Below are 20,604 nucleotides of genomic sequence, written 5' to 3' on the forward strand. Positions count from 1 at the left end.
ATCAGGTGCCAGGGAGATAACAAAGTACAGTACTTCTGCCTAATGGAGAAGACAACCAAATAATCATGAAAATCATAGTTACAAAGGGGAAGTACACCATGCTGTGAGATTGTGTAATGGAGAAGACCTCATTCATATAGAGTGGAGAGTCAAAAAGAAATCCCAGTAATGTGCCCTTAGAGCCGAGATGAAAATGATGACTAACCACTAACCAGGCTCTGGTTACCCAGAGGATAGAGGAGAGTGTGTACATAAGTGTATGCATGATAGGTTGCTTCAGTCATGTCTGACTCTTTGTAGCCCCCCCAAAAATCCCCTCTCCATGGTACTTCCAGGCAAGAATACTGGCGTGGGTTGCCATGCCCTCCTCAAGGGATCTTCCTGTCCCAGGGACCAAATCCGCATCTTTATTGGCAGGTGGGTTCATTATCACTAGCACCACCTGGGAAACCTGGAGGAAAGATCAGTGGCTAAAAGTACACCCTGATGATGGGAAGGAACTGATGGAGTTTGAGGAACTGAGAGAGGGCCACTGTGGCTGGAGCACAGAGTGTGGTGTGGGGACAGAGTGAGGCTCGGGAGGAGCAAGAGTCAGCTTATGCAGGGCCTGGCAGTGGCCAGTCTCTAAGAGCTGGTGGGTATAAGCAGGGGATTGGCATAATCAGATGTGTATTTTATGAAGATCACTGTGACTCCAGTGTAAAGGACAAATCTGGAGGAAGCAAGGGTGTGGGAGAAACAGCCAAAAGGGTGTCTCAGCAGTCTGGTCAGAGTGATGGACTGCAGAGCACCTGTGGAGACGGAGCTATGGGATAGACATGTACATGCAGGAGTTAGAGTCCCACAGATGGGACTGAAATGTTTATGCAGACATTGTCTAGCAAGAGATCGCCACATGAGAAAAGAAATGTTCAAAAATTTGAGCATTTAATGGCTGAGTATAGAAAGATGAGGCTGCAAAGGAGACAGAGCAATTGAGGTAGGAAGAAAGTCAGGGATGCTGGACCCAGAGCCAAGGGACAAATTATTTCAAGATGGGCACATGGGTGACAGAGTGGACTCCTGCTGGGTGGTGAAAGTTTTTTTTAAGACAGTGACAATAGGGGGGATTCACTGGTAACTTGAGGGTATTCTTTCCCTTGTCATAATTGGGGTGAAGTAAATTTCAATGGGTCTGGGACTAAGTGGTAAATGAGAAACAGAAAAAGTGAGTATGGGCAAATTTTAAAGATGGTTTGGCTGTGAAAGAAATCAGGCTATTTATAACATAGTGATTTGTTGTTTACTAAACACATAAATATTAGGAGAGTCAACTTGTTTAAAGAATTTGTGGGCCTGTTATTGTTTCATTGTTCCTGGAAATGAGAAGAATAAAGCCATGTACAGTATGTATTCTAACTAGGCTTAGGACTGTTTGAATATTTTAAATGGATAAAGAATAGTTTGAATAGCATTTTACTGCTCAGTATACAAAATGCTTTTTCATGTACATCTCATTTAGTCCTCAAGAATTTTATATATCAGAAACTAAGAATCAGAGAGGTATTAAATAACTTTCCAAGCCAATAAAGAGTGAGGAAAACTAAGAATAAGTGAATATATCTTTAGATTAAGAGTAGTTCAAAGAGAAAAAAATTTTTATGTATTAATTATCTATATGTGTATATATTACAGATATATAGACAGTGGTCTACCACAATTAAAAAATATGCCAAAGCTCTTGTTTTAATTTGTTAAAAGTTAACAAAATTATTTCAGTCCCTTGCTTGTATTTCTCTTAAATACAACTATTTGTTTACTAAGTCTTTTATTTTTATAACATTTATTGGTATTTCTGAAGACTAATATGTTTGATTTCTCAAATACATGTATATTCCAAACTCATTTTCCACTTCACATCAATGGTTTAATAAATATTATTGTAACAGTTATAATTAAGATATAACTGGACCTGAGATTTGAAAAATTATTCTATCTTGTAAAAGAAGCACAGATTGGATATTCTTTACTTACATGCTCATTATAGTTCCAGTTTAAGGCTCAGAGTTTCTAATTAACTTTTCTATAATAGGTTTATTGAGATACATATAGATGCCATCTAATTCACCTTCTTAAGGTGTGCAGCTCAGTGATTTTTGTTATATTTGCAGAGTTGTACAACTATCAACACACTCAATTTTAGAAAATTGTCCTTACCCAAAAAGAAGCCTCATGTCTTTTAACCATCATCCCAGTAATCTTTCTATCCCTCCTTCTCCCAGTCCTGGGCAACCCCATACTCTGCTTTTTATCTTATTTGTTGTTCCATGAGTCACCAGGGAAGCCGTAAATTCTCCCATTTCCAGCATCAGAATCCAAGAACATGAAATAGGCACTTTCTGTTTGCAGCTTTTGTTGTTTATTTTTAACTTGTTTACTTTAAACTTTCAACTTTAAAGTATAAGCTGATACTTTCCTTTATGTAGCCCTCTTTAAAAAATGAACATGCAGAAAGTAGCCACAAAATAGCATTCTCATTTGTGCCAAACCTTTAACAAGCAAATTTTTTAAATTACTGACATTTTACTGATTTTATGTATGATTTGCCTCCCCCGTAGAAGTCCTTGATTTGAATTAGCTCAGTGTTTTTTATATCTTTTTTAATGCATTGGATGTAATATAATCCCCCAGCCATTCAGTTCAAGGCCAATACCATGAAAAGATATTGTATAGGTTCATCACGCTAAGACTGCTATTTCGATTTCTGAATTTGTTTTTACATTTATCTTAATAAAAGTATGTTTGGGGCTAGATAACTTAAAGGTCTGTGTGTGTATATGTCGCTTGATGTGACGTGCACTGGGAAGAACACTATATACTGTCCTGCTGTTACTAAAGAGAAGCCTTGAAGTACAGTATGTTACTGCTGTTCAGTAGTTCAGTGGTGTCTGACTCTTTGCGACCCCGTGGACTGCAGAACACCAGGCTTCCCTCTCCTTCACCATCTCCCAAAGCTTGCTCAGCGCATGTCCATTGAGTCAGTGATGCCATTCAACCATCCCGTTTTCTGTTGTCCCCTTCTCCTGCCTTCAATCTTTCCCAGCATCAGGGTCTTTTCTAACGAGTTGTTTCTTCGCATTAGGTGGTCTAAGTATTGGAGCTTCAGTTTCAGCATCAGTCCTTCCAATGAATATTCAAGATTGATTTCCTTTAGGATTGACCGGTTTGATCTCCTTTGCAGCATTAAAGTAAATAACCCATATGTTTACATGCAGTTCAGATTATGAGAAACAAGTTACTGTGTTCCATTCCCATTATAGATTTTTGTTGGGGATCCATTCAGTACAATGTCTGAAGGCAGAGATTTTAGTCTTTTTTGTTTTTTCCCACTGATGTATCCCTAGTATTGAATACAGTTTGTGGCAGACAGTTGGCATACAGTGACTATTTGGTGAACTGATGTATTTATTGAATGAATTTCTTTAGAATAAACTCCTTAACCCAGCAGTCTATGCTCTTTATAATCTAAATCTGACTTGCATCTCTCACATAAACCTCACTGGTGTAGTATAAACATTTGTTTTAGTCTCTTAGTTCTTTTTTAAAATCACTTTCTTTTTATTGAGCTGTAGTTGATATACAAAGTTGATATACAACATTCACAATGTTTAAAGGTTATATTCCATCTCTAGTTGTTATAAAATATTGATTATATCCCCTACATTGTACTATATGTATATCCTGTAGCTTATTTTTTTAAACATAGTAGTTTCTACATCTGGAGAAGGCAATGGCACCCCACTCCAGTACTCTTGCCTGGAAAATCCCATGGACGAAAGAGCCTGGTAGGCTGCAGTCCATGGGGTCGCTAGGAGTCGGATACAACTGAGCGACTTCCCTTTGACTTTTCACTTTCATGCATTGCAGAAGGAAATGGCAACCCACTCCAGTGTTCTTGCCTGGAGAATCCCAGGGATGGAGGAGCCTGGTGGGCTGCCGTCTCTGGGGTCGCACAGAGTCAGACACGACTGAAGTGACTTAGCAGCAGCAGCAGTTTCTACATCTTAATCCACTACTCCTATATTGCCAGGCCTTGTGTCCCTCTCCACACTGGTAACCACTAATTTTTTCTCCATATCTGTGAGTCTGTTTCTTTTTTGTTATATTCAATAAATTGTTTTATATTTTTAGATTCCACGTGTAAATGTATCATACAGTATTTATCTTTCTCCATCTAACTTATTTCACTTAGCATAACCCTCACCAAGTCCATCTGTATTGTTGCAGATGGCAGGATTTCAAAATTTTATTCTTTTTATGGCCATGTAGTATACCACTGTGTATATATATACTACATCTTCATTCCTCTGTTGATGGACACTTAGGGTGCTTCCGTATCTTGGCAATTATAAATAATGCTGCTTTGAACATTGGGGTGCATGTATCTTTTAGAATTAGTGTTTGGGTTTGTTTGATTTTTTTTGGATAAATGCCCAGGGGTGGATTGCTGGGACATATGGTAGCTCTATTTTTAGATTTTTGAGGAGCCTCTATACTGTTGTCCATAGTGGCAGCACTGGTTTACATTCTCACCAACAATATGAGGGTCCCTTTTCCCGCATCATCACCAACGCTTATAATCTGTGATCTCTTTGATAATAGCTATTCTGCCAAGTGTGAGGAGGGTGTCTCATTGTGGTTTTAATTGCATTTTCTCTGATGATTAACAGTATTGAGTATCTTTTCATATGCCTGTGGGCCATCTGTATTTCTTTTTGAAAAAGTGTCTGTTCAGGTCTTCGGCCCATTTTAAAAATTGAGTTGTTTGGGTTTTGATGTTGTTGTATGAGTTGTTTATATATGTATCTATAGATAGATAGATAGATTAACTCTTTATCAGTCATATCGTTTGCAAATATTTTCTCCCATTTATTAGGTTGTCCTTTTGTTTTGTTGATGGTTTCCTTTGCTGTGCAAAAGCTTTTAAGTTTAATTAGGTCCCATTTGTTTATTTTTGCTTTTAATGCCTTTGCTTTAGGAGACAGATCCAAAAATAATATAGTTACAATTTATGTCAAGAAATGTTCCGCCTAGGTTTTCTTTTAGGGGTTTTATGGTTTCCAGTCTTATATAAATATAAAGTCTTTAATCCATTTTGAGTTTATTTTTGTATATGGTGTTAGAGAATATTCAAATTTATTTCTTTACATGTAGCTGTCTTGTTTTCCCAGCACTACTTTTTGAAAACAGTGTCCTTTCTCCATTGTATATTCTTACCTCCTTTGTCTTAGGTTAACTGACAATAAGTTCATGGGCTGTCTGTCCTGTTCCATTGATCTATGTATCTGTTTATGTGACAGCACCATAATATTTTGATTACTGAAGCTCTGTAGTATAGTTAGACAGCATGATTCCTGCAGCTTGGTTCTTCTCTCAAGATTATTTGGCTATTTGGAGTCTATTTTTGTTTCTATACAAGTTTTTAAATTATTTGTTCTAGTTCTGTGAAAAATGCCCTTGGTATTTTGATAAGGATTGCATTGAATTTTTATATTGCCTTGGGTAGTGTGATCATTTTTAACATCATTAATTCTTCCAGTCCATGAACAGTCTATCTTTCCATCTGTTTGTGTTGTCTTCAATTTCTTTTTTCAGTGTTTTATAGTTTATCCCAGTGTAGTTCTTTTACCTCCTTAGTTAAGTTTATTCTTAAATATTTTATTTTTTCCAATGTGATTATAAATCCAGTTGTTGCCTTAAATTTCTCTTTCTGAGAGTTCATTGTTAGTGTTTAGAAATTCATTAGATGTCTGTATAAGAAATTTTTTGATGTATTGTTGAATTCAGTTTGCTATTTTTTATTGAGGATTTTTTCATCTATATTCATCAGTGATTTTGACCTGTAATTTGTATATGTGTTATGTCTTTGTCTGATTTTGATATCAGAATGATGCTGGCCTCATAGAATGAGTTCAGAAACTTTCCTTTTTCTGCATTTTTTTTTTTTTTAATAGACAAGGATAGGTGTTAGCTCTTCTCTAAATGTTTGGTAGAATTCGTCTGTGAAGCTGTCTGGTCCTGGACTTTTATTTGTCAGGAATTACTTTTTATTACTGATTTACTTTCATTACTGGTAATTGGCCTGTTCATATTTTCTGTCTTCCTGGTTCAGTCTTGGGAGATTATACATTTATAGAAATTTGTCCATTTTTTCTCCGTTGTCCACTTTATTGGCATATGTTAATAGTTTTTCATACTCTCTCAGTTTTTGTGTTGCTTTAGCAATTCTCTGAGTTAGTTCTTTAAACATGGAGCTCAGAGAAAGGCTAGGGATCTTATAAAACTGAATAACAAGTAGAATTGCCCAAATCCAAGGAGAGGTTGAGTAGGAATTAGGTAAACACAGAGGGGGAAAAAGAGGGAATCCCAGATTTAAAAAGCAAAGCCTAGATGCATCTTTCTTTTTCTCTGAAACTATATTCTGACTTCATTACAAAGACCACAAGTCCTTCACTCATACAGAAAAAAATGTGTACCCTGTTTTCCCTAAAAATGCCCATGTACATTTGATCTGTTAAAATGATTAAACATGTATCAGATTTTGATGAATTATATGTAGGCCTTGCCTCTGTATCCTTATAACCTACCCATGCTTTTTAAGTGACTCAATAAGCTTTATTCCTTGTTCTTAAAGGTTAAAAAACAAAAAAACAGACAACCACTTAGAAACTTAACAGTCTAATATTTGAAATCTCAAAACATTCAAAGCTATATCTTTCCTTCCTCTAAAATATTTGACAACCAACCTATTTTTTAAGTTTTTTTTTAATTGAGGTATATTTGATGTACAATAGTATATAAGCTTTGAGTATACAGCATAGTGATCCACAATTTTTAAATATTATACTTCATTTATAGTTATTATAAAGTATTGGCTATACTTTATATTTTAAATGCTTCATAAGTACTTAACCTTTAGTTAGTATCTCAATTTAGTATCAATAATTTTATTATATAACATATACATATATATTCAACCTTGGGAGATTATACATTTCTAAAAATGTGTCCATTTTTTTCTTGGCTGCCCATTTTATTGGCATATATTAATAGTTTTTCATACTGTCTCTGTTCTTTGTATTGCTTTAGCAATTCTCTGAGATAGTTCTTTGAGCATGGAGCTCAGAGAAAGGATAGAATAGGATATTATCAAGTATTTTAGAGAATGCTTTCAATATTTCATCTCTCACAATGATCTATTAGTAACTAACTTCAGGAATTAATATATTCTTTAATTCTGTCAAATTTAATAGAAAAAGGAGAGAGAGAGAAAGAATCCTGGGTGACTTTGGCTTCTAATGTTGGAACTCCTGGCACAGCCCTACGTGAGGCAGCCTTGGTGGTCCAGCAATATTGTATAAGTGTCTCCTGGTTGGACAATTAAGGACATGGGGCTTTGTCAGGGACCTCTCTCCTTTATGCACTGCCAGTCTCCAGTGTCCGTGTTAATTAGTCTTCGGGTCTCCTGTTTGTCTGCTCGAATGCATCCTGGATAAGCCAAATTAATAAGTGGGAGCCGGCCAGCTGCCTGGCCATCGAATATGGCACTGCACTCAGACAGTCAGAGGGCAGCCCTGTGCTTTGATCGTGTGGAAAAGTTTAATTCTAACAGGCCACGTGGGAGGCTGTGCCCGTTGGGGTGCAAAGAGGACTCGGGGCCCAGCAGGGAAGCTGCTGTCCTTTGGACTGGTTTCAGTGTTTCTCATTTCAAACCCGTGAGGCTCGGAGGCCCCAGACACTTACTTCACATTTTGCTGCATCTTTCCCCCGGGAATTTCTTCCTTGAATTCTCATAGTGGGTGGTAGATCATCAGCAAGGGAACAAAAATCATTATCTCTTTGTTCCAAACAGGAGATTTGCACTGAGGTGTATTTTCATAAGTAGAGTGTGTAGAATTTGTAGTACCTAATCTCCAGCCATGACTCTCTTGCTGTTCTGCGTATGACATGTTTCCCAACCAATTTTACAAAGTTATAAAACTGACAGATAATATATTGGATGCCACTTGATAGTGCCAGGCATTCTGCAAACCACTTTACATGCATTGGCTCATTTAATTCATGTATCTTGCCTGTAGGGCTTCCCTGATAGCTCAGTGGGTAAAGAATCTGCCTGTAATGCAGGAGACCCTGGTTCGATTCCTGGGTCGGGAAGATCTGCTGGAAATGGAATAAGCTACCCACTCCAGTATTCTTGGGCTTCTCTTGTGGCTTAGCTGGTAAAGAATCTGCCTGCAATGTGGGATACCTGGGTTTGATCCCTGGGTTGGGAAGATCCCCTGGAGAAGGGAAAGACTATTGTGCCTGTGAGTAAGGGGGTCCCCGTTTTGCAAATGAGAAAAGCCACAACCCACCTGCACTCAGGTAGGTGTGGATCCAAGCACCAGCCTTTTACCACATCACTCCCTGGCCAGTCTGGGGAGTTTGATGGACACCATGGGCTCTGTCATCTCAGCCAGCACAAAGGGAGAACCACAGTGATCAACCCTTTTAATTCAGGCAGAGACAGAGGTTTTGTTTGTGTAATTGAGAAAAGAAGCTCTACGTTGGGCTTTGCTTTGCCTAGGAAGAAATAACCTTGAAGAAATTACTGTCCTGGCTTCAGTTATGTCCTTTTACCAAAATACAGGCCTGCCTCACTGCATATTATTTGTGTTCATGAAACATAGTTCTCTATAAATGAAACTGTTGGAATATGAATGCAGTAGAAGACCAGTTAATTTGAAACCCTCTCCCAGTTTATATTGTGAGAATAAATATGGCTTCAGAATCATAGTTTGGTATCATCAGAAAAGTTTATGTGGTCATAAAAGTTCATTGGAAAATGTCAGTTCTTGAAAGTAGAACTCTTCCAAAGTCTGTCTGATCAGTCTCCTGCATCTTAGTCTGCTGTCACAACTATTCATTCAGGAGAATAATCTTTGCCACTTTCCTGGGCCTTCCAGCATGAAGTGGTAGATGTTTGGGGGATACTTTAAAATACACTAAGCACTTTCACATCAGCTTGGGACAGTCACAGTGTTTCACTTGGACCTGTTGATGTACCTAGGGAGGAAGGTGAAAGTGTTAGTTGCATCTGACTCTCTGCGACTCCATGGACTGTAGCCTGCCAGTCTCCTCTGTCCATGGGATTCTCCAGGCAAGAATACTGGAATGGGTAGCCATTCACTTTTCTAGGGGATATTCATAACCCAGTGATCGAACCTGGGTCTCCCGCATTGCAGACAGAATCTTTACCATCTGAGTCACCAGGGAAGCCCCAGGAAGGAAGGAAAAAGTAGAGACAAGGAAGTCATATTACACCCCTGGAGAGCTCACTCAGTTGGGGTCAAAATTGCTAAATTTTTTTTTCCACTTTCCTTCACATAAGAATCTTATTGAGGATATCTGATGCTTTGGCCAGATGCATGGAGGTCTCTGGACAAGTTTGGGGATGAGTAAATGAAACCTGCATGGTGATTTTGCAGGGATTAATATAAATAGACAAATATAATAAAAGGTAAAACATAAATGCTGTCTGGAAGATAGATGTTCAAAAGATACAAAAACTTTGGATTGGAAGGGTTTTATGGTAGTGGTGGCATCTCAGAAAAGCTTTATTAGGATGAATAGGATTGTATCAAACGCACTAGAAAGTATGTAGGGAGTGAGAGCAGGGTGGACAAAGAACCCCATGAGTGGAGGCATGGAGCTGGCAACACCCGTTGATATAGTTTGGAAACGTTGTATAATTTTGGTCTCATTAGTCAAATATATGGGAAAATATAAAGCTGAAAAAGGGAAAGGCCTTAAATCTCAGCCTGGAAGTTTGAATTCATTTGAATGAGCAACAAGAATCCATTAAGAGTTTCATCTTTTTCTGTCCTTTTGCCTTTTTGTTTTCAGTGGATGATCTTGCATTTTAATCCATAGAGACCACAAAAAACTTAAGTTTCAATGTTAAGTTTTGATCTCCTCTCCCTTAGAACAAAAAAGAATAGAACAAAAACACTACATTCTCCTCTATCTACACTATCCCTCTTCCCTCTCTCTCTGATAGCTCTAGCCCAAAGTCAGTATTTTGATAATAGAATAGTGATAGGAAGGGAGGTACTTATCATTTTGGTCACAGTAAAAATAAAAAAAAGGAATGCACATACTAATAAAGCTTTTAGGAGTTACATGACTAGGTAACCTATGAGAAATACAAAAACAGAGGAGAAAAGGACAACTCTCCTTTTTCTTGCTCTAACAACTGGCTGGATACTGATGTAGAGGACCCACTTAGGGTGAAATACAATGACATACTTCCCTGGTAGCTCAGTAGGTAAAGAATCTGCCTGCAGTGCAGGAAACCTGGGTTCGATCCCTGGGTCAGGAACATCAGGAAATGGCAACCCACTCCAGTATTCTTGTCTGGAAAATCCTATGGACAGAGGAACCTGATGGGCGATAGTCCATGGAGTCACACGAGTTGGACAGAACTGAGTGACCAAACCACCACCACAAATTTTGGACATGTTGATGTAACATACATTTGAGAAACACTGGTAGAGTATTAGGTTCATAGGAGAGAACTAGCAAAGAGGTAAAGGAAAATCATACAACAGTAGAAAATTATTAAGTAGGTATTGTGGAGAGGACAGACATACTGACAAATAAAGGTAAAAGTGTAGGAGTTGGGGGAGAAATGTTTTGAAATAATGATGGACTGGTTTTAAGGTATTTGTTCCAGATAAGATGGATCATTAAAAAAAAAAAAAAGAAATGAACCTTTGCATCCCAGCAGGCAAAGTTTTCCTAGATGGCACTAGAGTGATTATCAGAATACTTCACCATAAATATTCAAAATAAACTCTATTAAAAACTTTTGGAAAATAACTATGTCAATGGGAAGAGCCTGCATTTAGGCCCTCGTGTCCTGTGATCAGCCTCATGATCCAAGGAGGGAATCCCTGGAGGTGATTCTGAGGTTGCAGCTGATGCTGAACTTGACAGAATTCCCTGCCATCATGCTTTCATCTGCAGTACAATCTGATAGTCTCCCAGAGTCATCTAGGATTTCAGCAATCTAGGTGGCAATATTGTAAGAGAAAATGTCAAGTAACTAATTTCGAAGGACCTCTTTTGCCTTTTCTGTGTTTCAGGGCTGTTGTGCTTGTGGATCACTTCACGTGTTCATAGTAAACATTCTGGGATGCTGGTTTTGGAAACACCAAGTTCTTGTATACAAATTTCCCGACATAAATAAAGTCATCCTTTCTAACCGTACTCTTCCAAAATACCTTCCTTTGTGCTTCAGTAAATTCCTCCAAGAGTATGCCTTTCTCTATTTTTTTGAACCATTTATGGTGATGTGTTTATGGTGAATATCTGGTGCTTTAATATATTCTCTTGAACAATGGCACGTCAGTAATGGCCGTGATCAACAGACAAAAGTGATCATGACTCAGCTCTAGCTTGGGAGAAATGAAGCCTTTTCTTCTACCCAATGCATTTCTGCCACTGTACAAACATATCAAAACTTTGGGAAAATGCCCCTTGTCTGGGTTAACTGCCTTTTGTGACAGATTTCTTACGGGTTATTGTAGTTTCCATGTCACCAAATGAAAACTATCTGAGAGGTCTTGATTACCAAAAAACAACTTATGGAAAATTCTGGATATCCTGTCTGTAGTAAATCATATTTAAAATGATTTCACATGTTTTAGTAAAATATTAATGGGAAGGGTAGGTGAACAAAAGTGAAGAGAGGTTTGATCCTCCCCAACCTGGCTTCCCATGCTGTGTGGTGGTTCAAGACCTGGGAATTTTTGCAACATCTATTTTAAGCTTTTGGACTATGAATCTGAAGAGGATCTGGGCTCTTAATTTGCTAGGACTAGTCTTTACGTTGCTTTGCCTCTCTTTTCAAGAGACCAAAAAGCAGCGTTTTTCACCTGTGCAAAGTTGGAAGTTTTGCTGCGTTTCTTTAAAAAAATTAAAAAAGGTTGAAGGTGATGCATTTCCCTCTTCCTGAAAAAAAGTATAGAATGAGTAATAATTTTTGTTTTTTGGTTTTGCTTCTTGCCCTGTAATTTGGATAAATAGTGATGGGTAAGGATTTCACACTTAATGCAGAGCACAGAGCATGAGTTCAGCAAATCTGTGTTCTTGAGGAAGTCTGACTGCCACCTTCTCTTCACAGCAAGTGAGAAGCAGATGGCAGTCGTGTGTAAGGAGTCGCCAAAGGAGTATCTGCAGCCGTTCAAGGACAGCCTCGAAGAGTTCTTCCAGAAAGGTAGGAGATGTGACATTCTGAAACGTACTCCTGTCCCCCGTCTTCTCTGAGCCCCACCACCCTGCACATCCTGCCTGAGCCCCGGCAGCGCCAAGGATTCCATTAGACCATCTTCCCATGGAGGATCTATGCGCAGTGTAGATGAAGTTGTCGTGTAACCTTTATATCACCTTTCAAATGTGCTGTAATAGTTTAAATCCTTTAACATTACTCCTGTTTCTATAAACTTCGTGAGGGAAAGCTTTCTCTTTGTCTCTCGATGGTTCCCCAGAGGATCCTCAATACCTGTGAACTGACAAGTGACGGCCATGCAAGGCTTACGCAGTCGTGTAGGCGGGTGGTGATTATCTTTCTGGTTTTATGAGCGTAACAACTTGGAAACTGGTATTGTATTTTCCATTCCTTTTCAGAAAGGAAAATTGAGGCCAGGTGAATGTCACATATCCAATCACTTGGCACCCATCGGCCCTCAGGGGTTAGCAGATGGAAGTGATATACATGAGACCCAGTACTGACTTAAAAATCGTACCAAATTATGTTCCTTCCTCCATGGTTTTGGCAGGACTGGGGAACTTTTGTTGAGCCCTGGTAGTGAGTATGAAAGTTTAATGCCTTTTGGATATTTCCTATTCTGGTTTCTCAAATCCAACTTATGATGTGAAACAAAAATAAGTGTGGGGTGCAATTTTCAGTTGTAAAAGAAATAACTCATGGGGAGTGTAATGTACAGGATGGTGACGGTAGTTAATAATCCTGTACTGTGTATTTGAAAGTTGCTAAGAGAGTAGGTCTTAAAGTGTTCTCATTGCACACACAAAATTTGTAACTCTACATGGACGGATGTTAACTAGACTTACTGTGATGATCATTTCACTATTTATATATGTGTGTGTGTGTGTGTGTGTGTGTGTGTAAAATCATTATGTTGTACACCTGAAGCTAATGTTTTACATCAGTTATATCTAAATAAACAAAAAAAAAGTGCGCGGTAGTAAGAGGGGGCTTTTGTCTTTGCTCAAAAGCCAGGGGAAATGCATGTAGGAACCTTTAGTGGTTTATTAGCATGCTATTTCTATTTATTAATAAGGCCACATGATACCAAACTATCAACAAAAGACCTTTAAGCAGAGTAAATCCATAAAGTATGGCCAAACCACCTTGGGAACTGGCAGGGAAATTCTCAGTCCATGAGTCAGAGAAACTTCATTCCAACTGGCCCCTTGGTACAGAGTTCATTGCTCCCTTCTCCTGGATGAGGTCTCATTTGTGTTGAAGCAGAAGTCAGAGTTCTCTCTTGGCCACAGCTGAACCTCAAATATGATGGAAGTCCTGGCACCAGGCCAAGGTATCATTTTGAGAACAGATAGTAATACCAACATTTATGAGTTATATGGCTAAAATTAGATTTTATATGTGATTTATAAAGTAGATGCATTGCTTTTTTTTAATTTATTTTTTTTAATTGAAGTATAATTGCTTTACAGAATTTTGTTTTCTGTCAAACCTCAACATGAATCAGACATAGGTATACATATATCCTCTCCCTTTTGAACCTCCCTCCCATCTCCCGCCCCATCTCAGTCCTCTAGATTGATGCAGAGCCCATGCTTGAATTTCCTGAGCCATACAGCAAATTCCGGTTGGCTATCTATTTTACATATGGTCATGTAAGTTTCCATGTTACTCTTTCCATAGATCTCACCCTCTCCTCCCCTCTCCCCATGTCCATAAGACTATTCTCTATGTCTGTTTTTCCACTGTTGCCCTGTAAATAAATTCTTCAGTACCATTTTTCTAGATTCTGTATATATGTGTTAGAATACAATATTTATCTTTCTCTTTCTGACTCACTTCACTCTGTATAATAGGTTTTCAAATATGTTCCTTTTTATGGCTGAGTAGTATTCCATTGTGTATATGTACCACAACTTCTTTATCCATTCATCTGTTGATGGACGTCTAGGTTGCTTCCATGTTCTAGCTATGGTAAATAGTGCTGCAAAGAACAATGGGATACACGTGTCTCTTTCAATTTTGGTTTCTTCAGGGTATATGCCTAGGAGTGGGATTGCTTGGGTCATATGGTGGTTTTATTCCTAGTTTTTTAAGGAATCTCTACCATCTTCCATAGTGGGTGTATCCATTTGCATTCCCCACCAACAGTGCAAGAGCATTCCCTTTTCTTCACACCCTGTCCAGCTTTTATTGTTTGTAGACTTTTGCATGATGGCCATTCTGACCTGTGTGAGGTCATATCTCATTGTGGTTTTGATTTGCATTTCTCTAATAATGAGTGATGTTGAGCATCTTTTCATGTGTTTGTTAGCCATCTGTATGTCTTCTTTGGAGAAATGTCTGTTTAGGTCTTTTTCCCACTTTTTGATTGGGTTGTTTGTTTTTCTGGCATTGAGTTATATGAGCTGCTTGTATATTTTGGAAATTAATCCTTTATCAGTTGTTTCATTTGCTATGATACATTGCCTTATGTTTATTTCATGTATAGCCTAAATGGCCTAAAGAAGAGCACAAAATATTTCCTTTTGCTGACCTCAAATTAATAATTTCTACTTTTGACATATGTATAGGAAACTTGAAATGAGGTCATGTGTGCTTAAATTTCATTCCTTTTTCCCCCATTTCTGGATTTTTAAAAATGCTTTTATTGAAGTCTAGATGATTTACAGTATTGTGTTAGTTTCAGGTAGAATATACGTGTGTGTGTGTGTGTGTGTAAATATTTATATTCTTTTTCAGATTCTTTTCCCTTATAGTCTAATATAAAAGATTCAGTATGGTTTCCTGTGCTATGTAGTAGGTCCTTATTATCTATTTTGTATATAGTAGAGACGGAGGAGCCTGGTAGGCTGCAGTCCATGGGGTCGCTGAGAGTCGGACACAACTGAGTGACTTCACTTTCACTTTTCACTTTCATGCATTGGAGAAGGAAATGGCAACCCACTCCAGTGTTCTTGCCTGGAGAATCCCAGGGATCGGGGAGCCTGGTGGGCTGCCATCTATGGGGTCACACAGACTCGGAGACGACTGAAGCGACTTAGCAGCAGAGTGTATATGTTAAGCCCAAACTACTAATTTATCCCTCTCACTACCCTTCCTTTCTCCTTTGGTAACCATAACTTTATTTTCTTTGTCTGTGAATCTCTTTCTGTTTTGGAAATATGTTAATTTGTATCATTTTTTTAGGTTCCACATATAAGTGATAACATTTGATATTTGTCTTAACCTGTCTTATTTCACTTAGTATAATAATCTCCAAGTCCATCCATGTTGCTGCAGATGAGATTTTTCACTTTTTTATAGCTGAATAATATTCCACTGTGTGTATGTGTATGTGTATATGTATATGTATATATGTGTATATGTAAGCTTCCTGAGTAGCTCACTTGGTAAAGAATCTGCCTGCAATGTGGGAGACCTGGGTGGTTGGGAAGATCCCCTGGAGGAGGGCATGGCAGGCAACCCACTCAAGTATTCTTGCCTGGAAAATCACTGTGGACAGAGGAGCCTGGCAGGCTGCAGTCCATGGGGTAGCAAAGAGCTGGACATGACTGAGTGACTAAGCACAGTATACACACACACACACACACACACACACACACTCTCTCACTCACCACATCTTCTTTATTCATTTGTCTGTCAGTGGACATTAAGGTTGCTTCCATGTCTTGGCTGTCCATTTCTATTTTTAATTGCTGTTCTTTTATATCTAAAAAATTCTGCAGTGAGAATGCCTGGATATTATCAGTCTGTATGCTACAATGGCCTTATGATGTTTTCAAATTAGCTAGCATTTAAACAGAGAAGGCAATGGCACCCCACTCCAGTACTCTTGCCTGGAGAATCCCATGGACGGAGGAGCCTGGTAGGCTGAAGTCCATGGGGTCACTAAGAGTTGGACACGACTGAGCGACTTCACTTTGACTTTTCACTTTCATGCATTGGAGAAGGAAATGGCAACCCGCTCCAGTGTTCTTGCCTGGAGAATCCCAGGGACGGGGGAGCCTGGAGGGCTGCCGTCTGTGGGGTCGCACAGAGTTGGACACGACTGAAGTGACTTAGCAGCAGCAGCAGCATTTTAAAACACTTACATTGTGAATTTTATTCCTTTTGTTGGAAAAATATAAATATGAATAGATTTAGAACATTGAAAATCTTCAATGCCTTGAAAAAGGATTTGCAAATTACTCTTGGGAATTCTGTCCTAATTTCTTCTCTACAAGGTTTCTTAAGAAACTATGATCTGTGGCGGATTCATTTTGATATTTGGCAAAACTAATACAATTATGTAAAGTTTAAAAATAAAATAAAATTTAAAAAAATAAATAAAAAAAATAAAATAAAACTCAAAAAAAAAAAAAAAGAAACTATGATCTGTTCTGAGAGTAGGAATGGAGCTGAGGCAAACTGAACCTTGTGTCAAGAAAGCAAGGATGTGGCCAGAGTAAGCTGTCCTAAGAAAGCCCTAGAGCAGCGGTTCTCAACCCTGACTGCATACTAGGATTGCCTGGGGGAGATTTTTTAAATTTCAACACCCAAGCCAAATTCCAGACCTACTTCCAGGATCTCTGGGGGTGAGACCAGGCATCAGCACTCTTTTTTTTTTTAACTCCCCACATGATCCCAGTGCAGCCCAGGTTGAGAACCGCTGTTGTCAACCTTGGTTTACCTTTTAATGTGTCTTCAAAAATATTTCTTCAGAGCCCACTATGTGTTAGGCATTGCGACAGAAGCTGACAATCCTAAGATGAACCATAGACTCCTTGTCCCTCTCCCAGGGATCGACTCACTGGGGAAAGGTCTATAACTGAATAAAGAAGTCACCTCTTCTTTATCCACCAGAATGAAGGAAAGTTGGGAAGGACATAGGAATAACCTCAAATTATGGTTAAAACAAAGTCAGCCAAAATGAGACACGAAAAGAATTTGAAGGAAAATTACTGTTCCAAAAAGAATTTTTAAATATAAAAATAAACCTTAAACATTCCCAATATGATGTGGTGAAATAGAGCCACTGTTGAAATACCTGTTACTGTTGACTCATTACTTAACTGAGTTGGTCAAAAAAGCAGTCTAGATTTGTGTTGCCCAGGATGGTAGGCGCTAGCCACACGCAGCTGCTGAGCAATTGAAATGTGGCGGATCCAAACTTAGATGTGCCATAGGAATTAATCATACATCAGATTTTGAAGACCCCCAAAATATTTCTTCTTTTTTATATTGGTTTCATGGTAAATAGCATTTTTTTCCTATGTTGGGTTAAACTAATAAAATATATTATTAATCTTAATTGACTTGTTTTCATTTTAAAGCATGGATACTAGACCATTTAAAATTATGTCTGTGGCTTGCTTTGAACTCGATTGGACAAGCTGCCTAGAAGCATGATCCCTTGGCCTTTCCCACCATATTCCTTTATTCTCTTCTCCACGTAATTGTTTTACCTTCTGAGCTTATTGAATCTGGGTTATTGGGACCCAGTATCACAAACTCGCCTCTCCCCACTCATTCTCTGGATCTGGCTGTTTGGCTCTCAGATGTGAGTGCTTAACTGAAGGAGGTGATAGCATGCTGCTTCATCAGGCTGCCTGTCAGTGGTTCAGGGGGTGGGGTCTTGCTATATTGCAGTATATACGAATGAAATAGCTCTTGGCTACTGTAGAGTTCCACATGGCAGTCCCTTTCTTCTGGAGATGGTTCATTGATTCACAGAAAATGTGGGATTTCCTGTCTACTATAAATATGCGTTATCCACCCTGGATAATCATGTTTTTATGGCAGTTATCACAAGTTTAGGTGTCATCTACTATGCTACTCATAAATAGCAACATTATTCCAAGTGATACTCAGTTCAGTCACTCAGTCATGTCCAACTCTTTGCCGCCCCATGGACTGCAGCACACCAGGCTTCCCTTTCCATCACCAACTCCCAGAGCTTACTCAAACTCATGTCCATTGAGTCAGTGATGCCATCCAACCATCTCATCCTCTGTCATCCCCTTCTGCCTTCAATCTTTCCCAGCATCAGGGTCTTTTCAATGAGTCAGTTCTTCACATCAGGTGGCCAAAGAAACAAAAATTGCTGCCAATTAAGCCAGGACTTGTCATAGATTACAAGATGTACCCCAGTATCAAAGATGCTAAAATATGAAAATTCCATCAATTTTGAAATTGATGTAATATGGTACTATAGTTCAGTTCAGTCTAGTCACTCAGTCGTGTCCGACTCCTTGAAACCCCATGGACTGCAGCACACCAGGCCTCCCTGTCCATCACCAACTCCCAGAGTCTACCCAAACCCATGTCCATTGAGTCAGTGATGCCATCCAACCATCTCATCCTCTGTCATCCCCTTCTCCTCCTGCCTTCAATCTTTCCCAGCATCAGGGTCTTTTCAAATGAATCAGCTCTTTGCATCAGGTGGTTAAAGTATTGGAGTTTCAGCTTCAACATCAGTCCTTCCAATGAACACCCAAGACCGATCTCCTTTAGGATGGACTGGTTGGATCTCCTTGCAGTCCAAGGGACTCTCAAGAGTCTTCTCCAACACCACAGTTCAAAGCATCAATTCTTTGGTGCTCAGCTTTCTTCACAGTCCAACTCTCACATCCATACATGACCACAGGAAAAACCATAGCCTTGACTAGACAGACTTTTGTTGACCAAGTAATATCTCTGCTTTTTAATATGCTATCTAGGTTGGTCATAACTTTCCTTCCAAGGAGTAAGCGTCTTTTAATTTCATGGCTGCAGTCACCATCTGCAGTGATTTTGGAGCCCCCCAAAATAAAGTCAGCCACTGTTTCCACTGTTTCCACATCTGTTTCCCATGAAGTGATGGGACCAGATGCCATGATCATAGTTTTCTGAATGTTGAGCTGTAAGCCAACTTTTTGACTCTCCTCTTTCACTTTCATCAAGAGGCTCTTTAGTTCTTCACTTTCTGCCATAAGGGTGGTGTCATCTGCATATCTGAGGTTATTGATATTTCTCCCTGCAATCTTGATTCCAGCTTGTGCTTCCTCCAGCCCAGCGTTTCTCATGATGTATTCTGCATATAAGTTAAATAGGCAGGATGACAATATACAACCTTGATGTACTCCTTTCCCTATTTGGAACCAGTCTGTTGTTCCATGTCCAGTTCTAACTGTTGCTTTCTGACCTGCATATAGGTTTCTCAAGAGGCAGGTCAGGTGGTCTGGTATTCCCATCTCTTGAAGAATTTTCCACAGTTTATTGTGATCCACACAAAGGCTTTGGCACAGTCAATAAAGCAGAAACAGATGTTTTTTTCGAACTCTCTTGCTTTTTCCATGATCCAGCAAATGTTAGCAATTTGATCTCTGGTTCCTCTGCCTTTTCTAAAACCAGCCTGAACATCTGGAAGTTCATGGTTCACGTATTGCTGAAGCCTGGCTTGGAGAATTTTGAGCATTAATTTACTAGCGTGTTCACAGGACTTCTGTGGTAGTCCAGTGGTAAAGACTCCACCTTTCCAGTGTAGGGGGCATGGGTTCAATCCCTGGGCAGGGAAGTTCTGCATGCTGCGTGGTGTGGCCCAAACAAACAAATAAAACAGGGGTTGGCAACCTTTTTGTGCTTCCCTGGTGGCTCAGACGGTAAAGCGTCTGCCCTCAGTGTGGGAGACCCAGGTTCGATCCCTAGATTGGGAAGATGCCCTGGAGAAGGAAATGGCAACCCACTCCACTACTCTTGCCTGGAAAATTCCATGGACTAAGGAGCCTGGTAGGCTACAGTCCATGGGGTCGCAAAGAGTTGGACACAACTGAGTGACTTCACTTTCACTTTACTATCGTGTAAGATGAGTCCAATTGTGCGGTAGTTTGAGCATTCTTTGGCATTGCCTTTCTTTGGGATTGGAATGAAAACTGACCTTTTCCAGTCCTGTGGCCACTGCTGAGTTTTCCAAATTTGCTGACATATTGAGTGTAGCACTTTTACAGCATCATCTTTTAGGATTTGAAATAGCTCAACTGGAATTCCATCACCTCCACTAGCTTTGTTCGTAGTGATGCTTCGAAGCATAGGCCCATTTGACTTCAAGTTCCAGGATGTCTGGCTTTAGGTGAGTGATCACACCATCGTGATTATCTGGGTCATGAAGATCTTTTTTGTACAGTTCTTCTGTGTATTCTTGCCACATCTTCTTAATATCTTCTGCTTCTGTTAGGTACCATAGTTGGGTATATCAGATCAGAGAGAAGGAATGATTAATGTTCCAGGTAAGTGAGGGGAGACTGAGTGAAGGAGATATTTTTGTTGAGATTTGA

At 39.2% G+C, this 20,604-nt stretch overlaps 1 protein-coding gene across 13 annotated transcripts in view; it reads left to right on the forward strand.

The window, feature by feature from the left end:
• Window positions 1-20,604, forward strand: part of FMN1 (formin 1) — a 497,917-nt gene that overhangs the window by 377,680 nt on the left and 99,633 nt on the right. For 12 of the 13 annotated variants that reach the window (XM_055537259.1, XM_055537263.1, XM_055537262.1 and 9 more), the window contains one exon: window positions 12,206-12,298. In XM_055537259.1, the coding sequence (XP_055393234.1) occupies window positions 12,206-12,298 (93 nt within the window). Of the gene's footprint in view, window positions 1-11,165; window positions 11,278-12,205; window positions 12,299-20,604 lie in introns of those variants that run through there. The other variant, XM_055537270.1, reaches the window with a different exon arrangement.

The sequence above is a fragment of the Bubalus kerabau genome, chromosome 10 (assembly GCF_029407905.1).
Source record: "Bubalus kerabau isolate K-KA32 ecotype Philippines breed swamp buffalo chromosome 10, PCC_UOA_SB_1v2, whole genome shotgun sequence".
Taxonomy (NCBI): domain Eukaryota; kingdom Metazoa; phylum Chordata; class Mammalia; order Artiodactyla; family Bovidae; genus Bubalus; species Bubalus kerabau.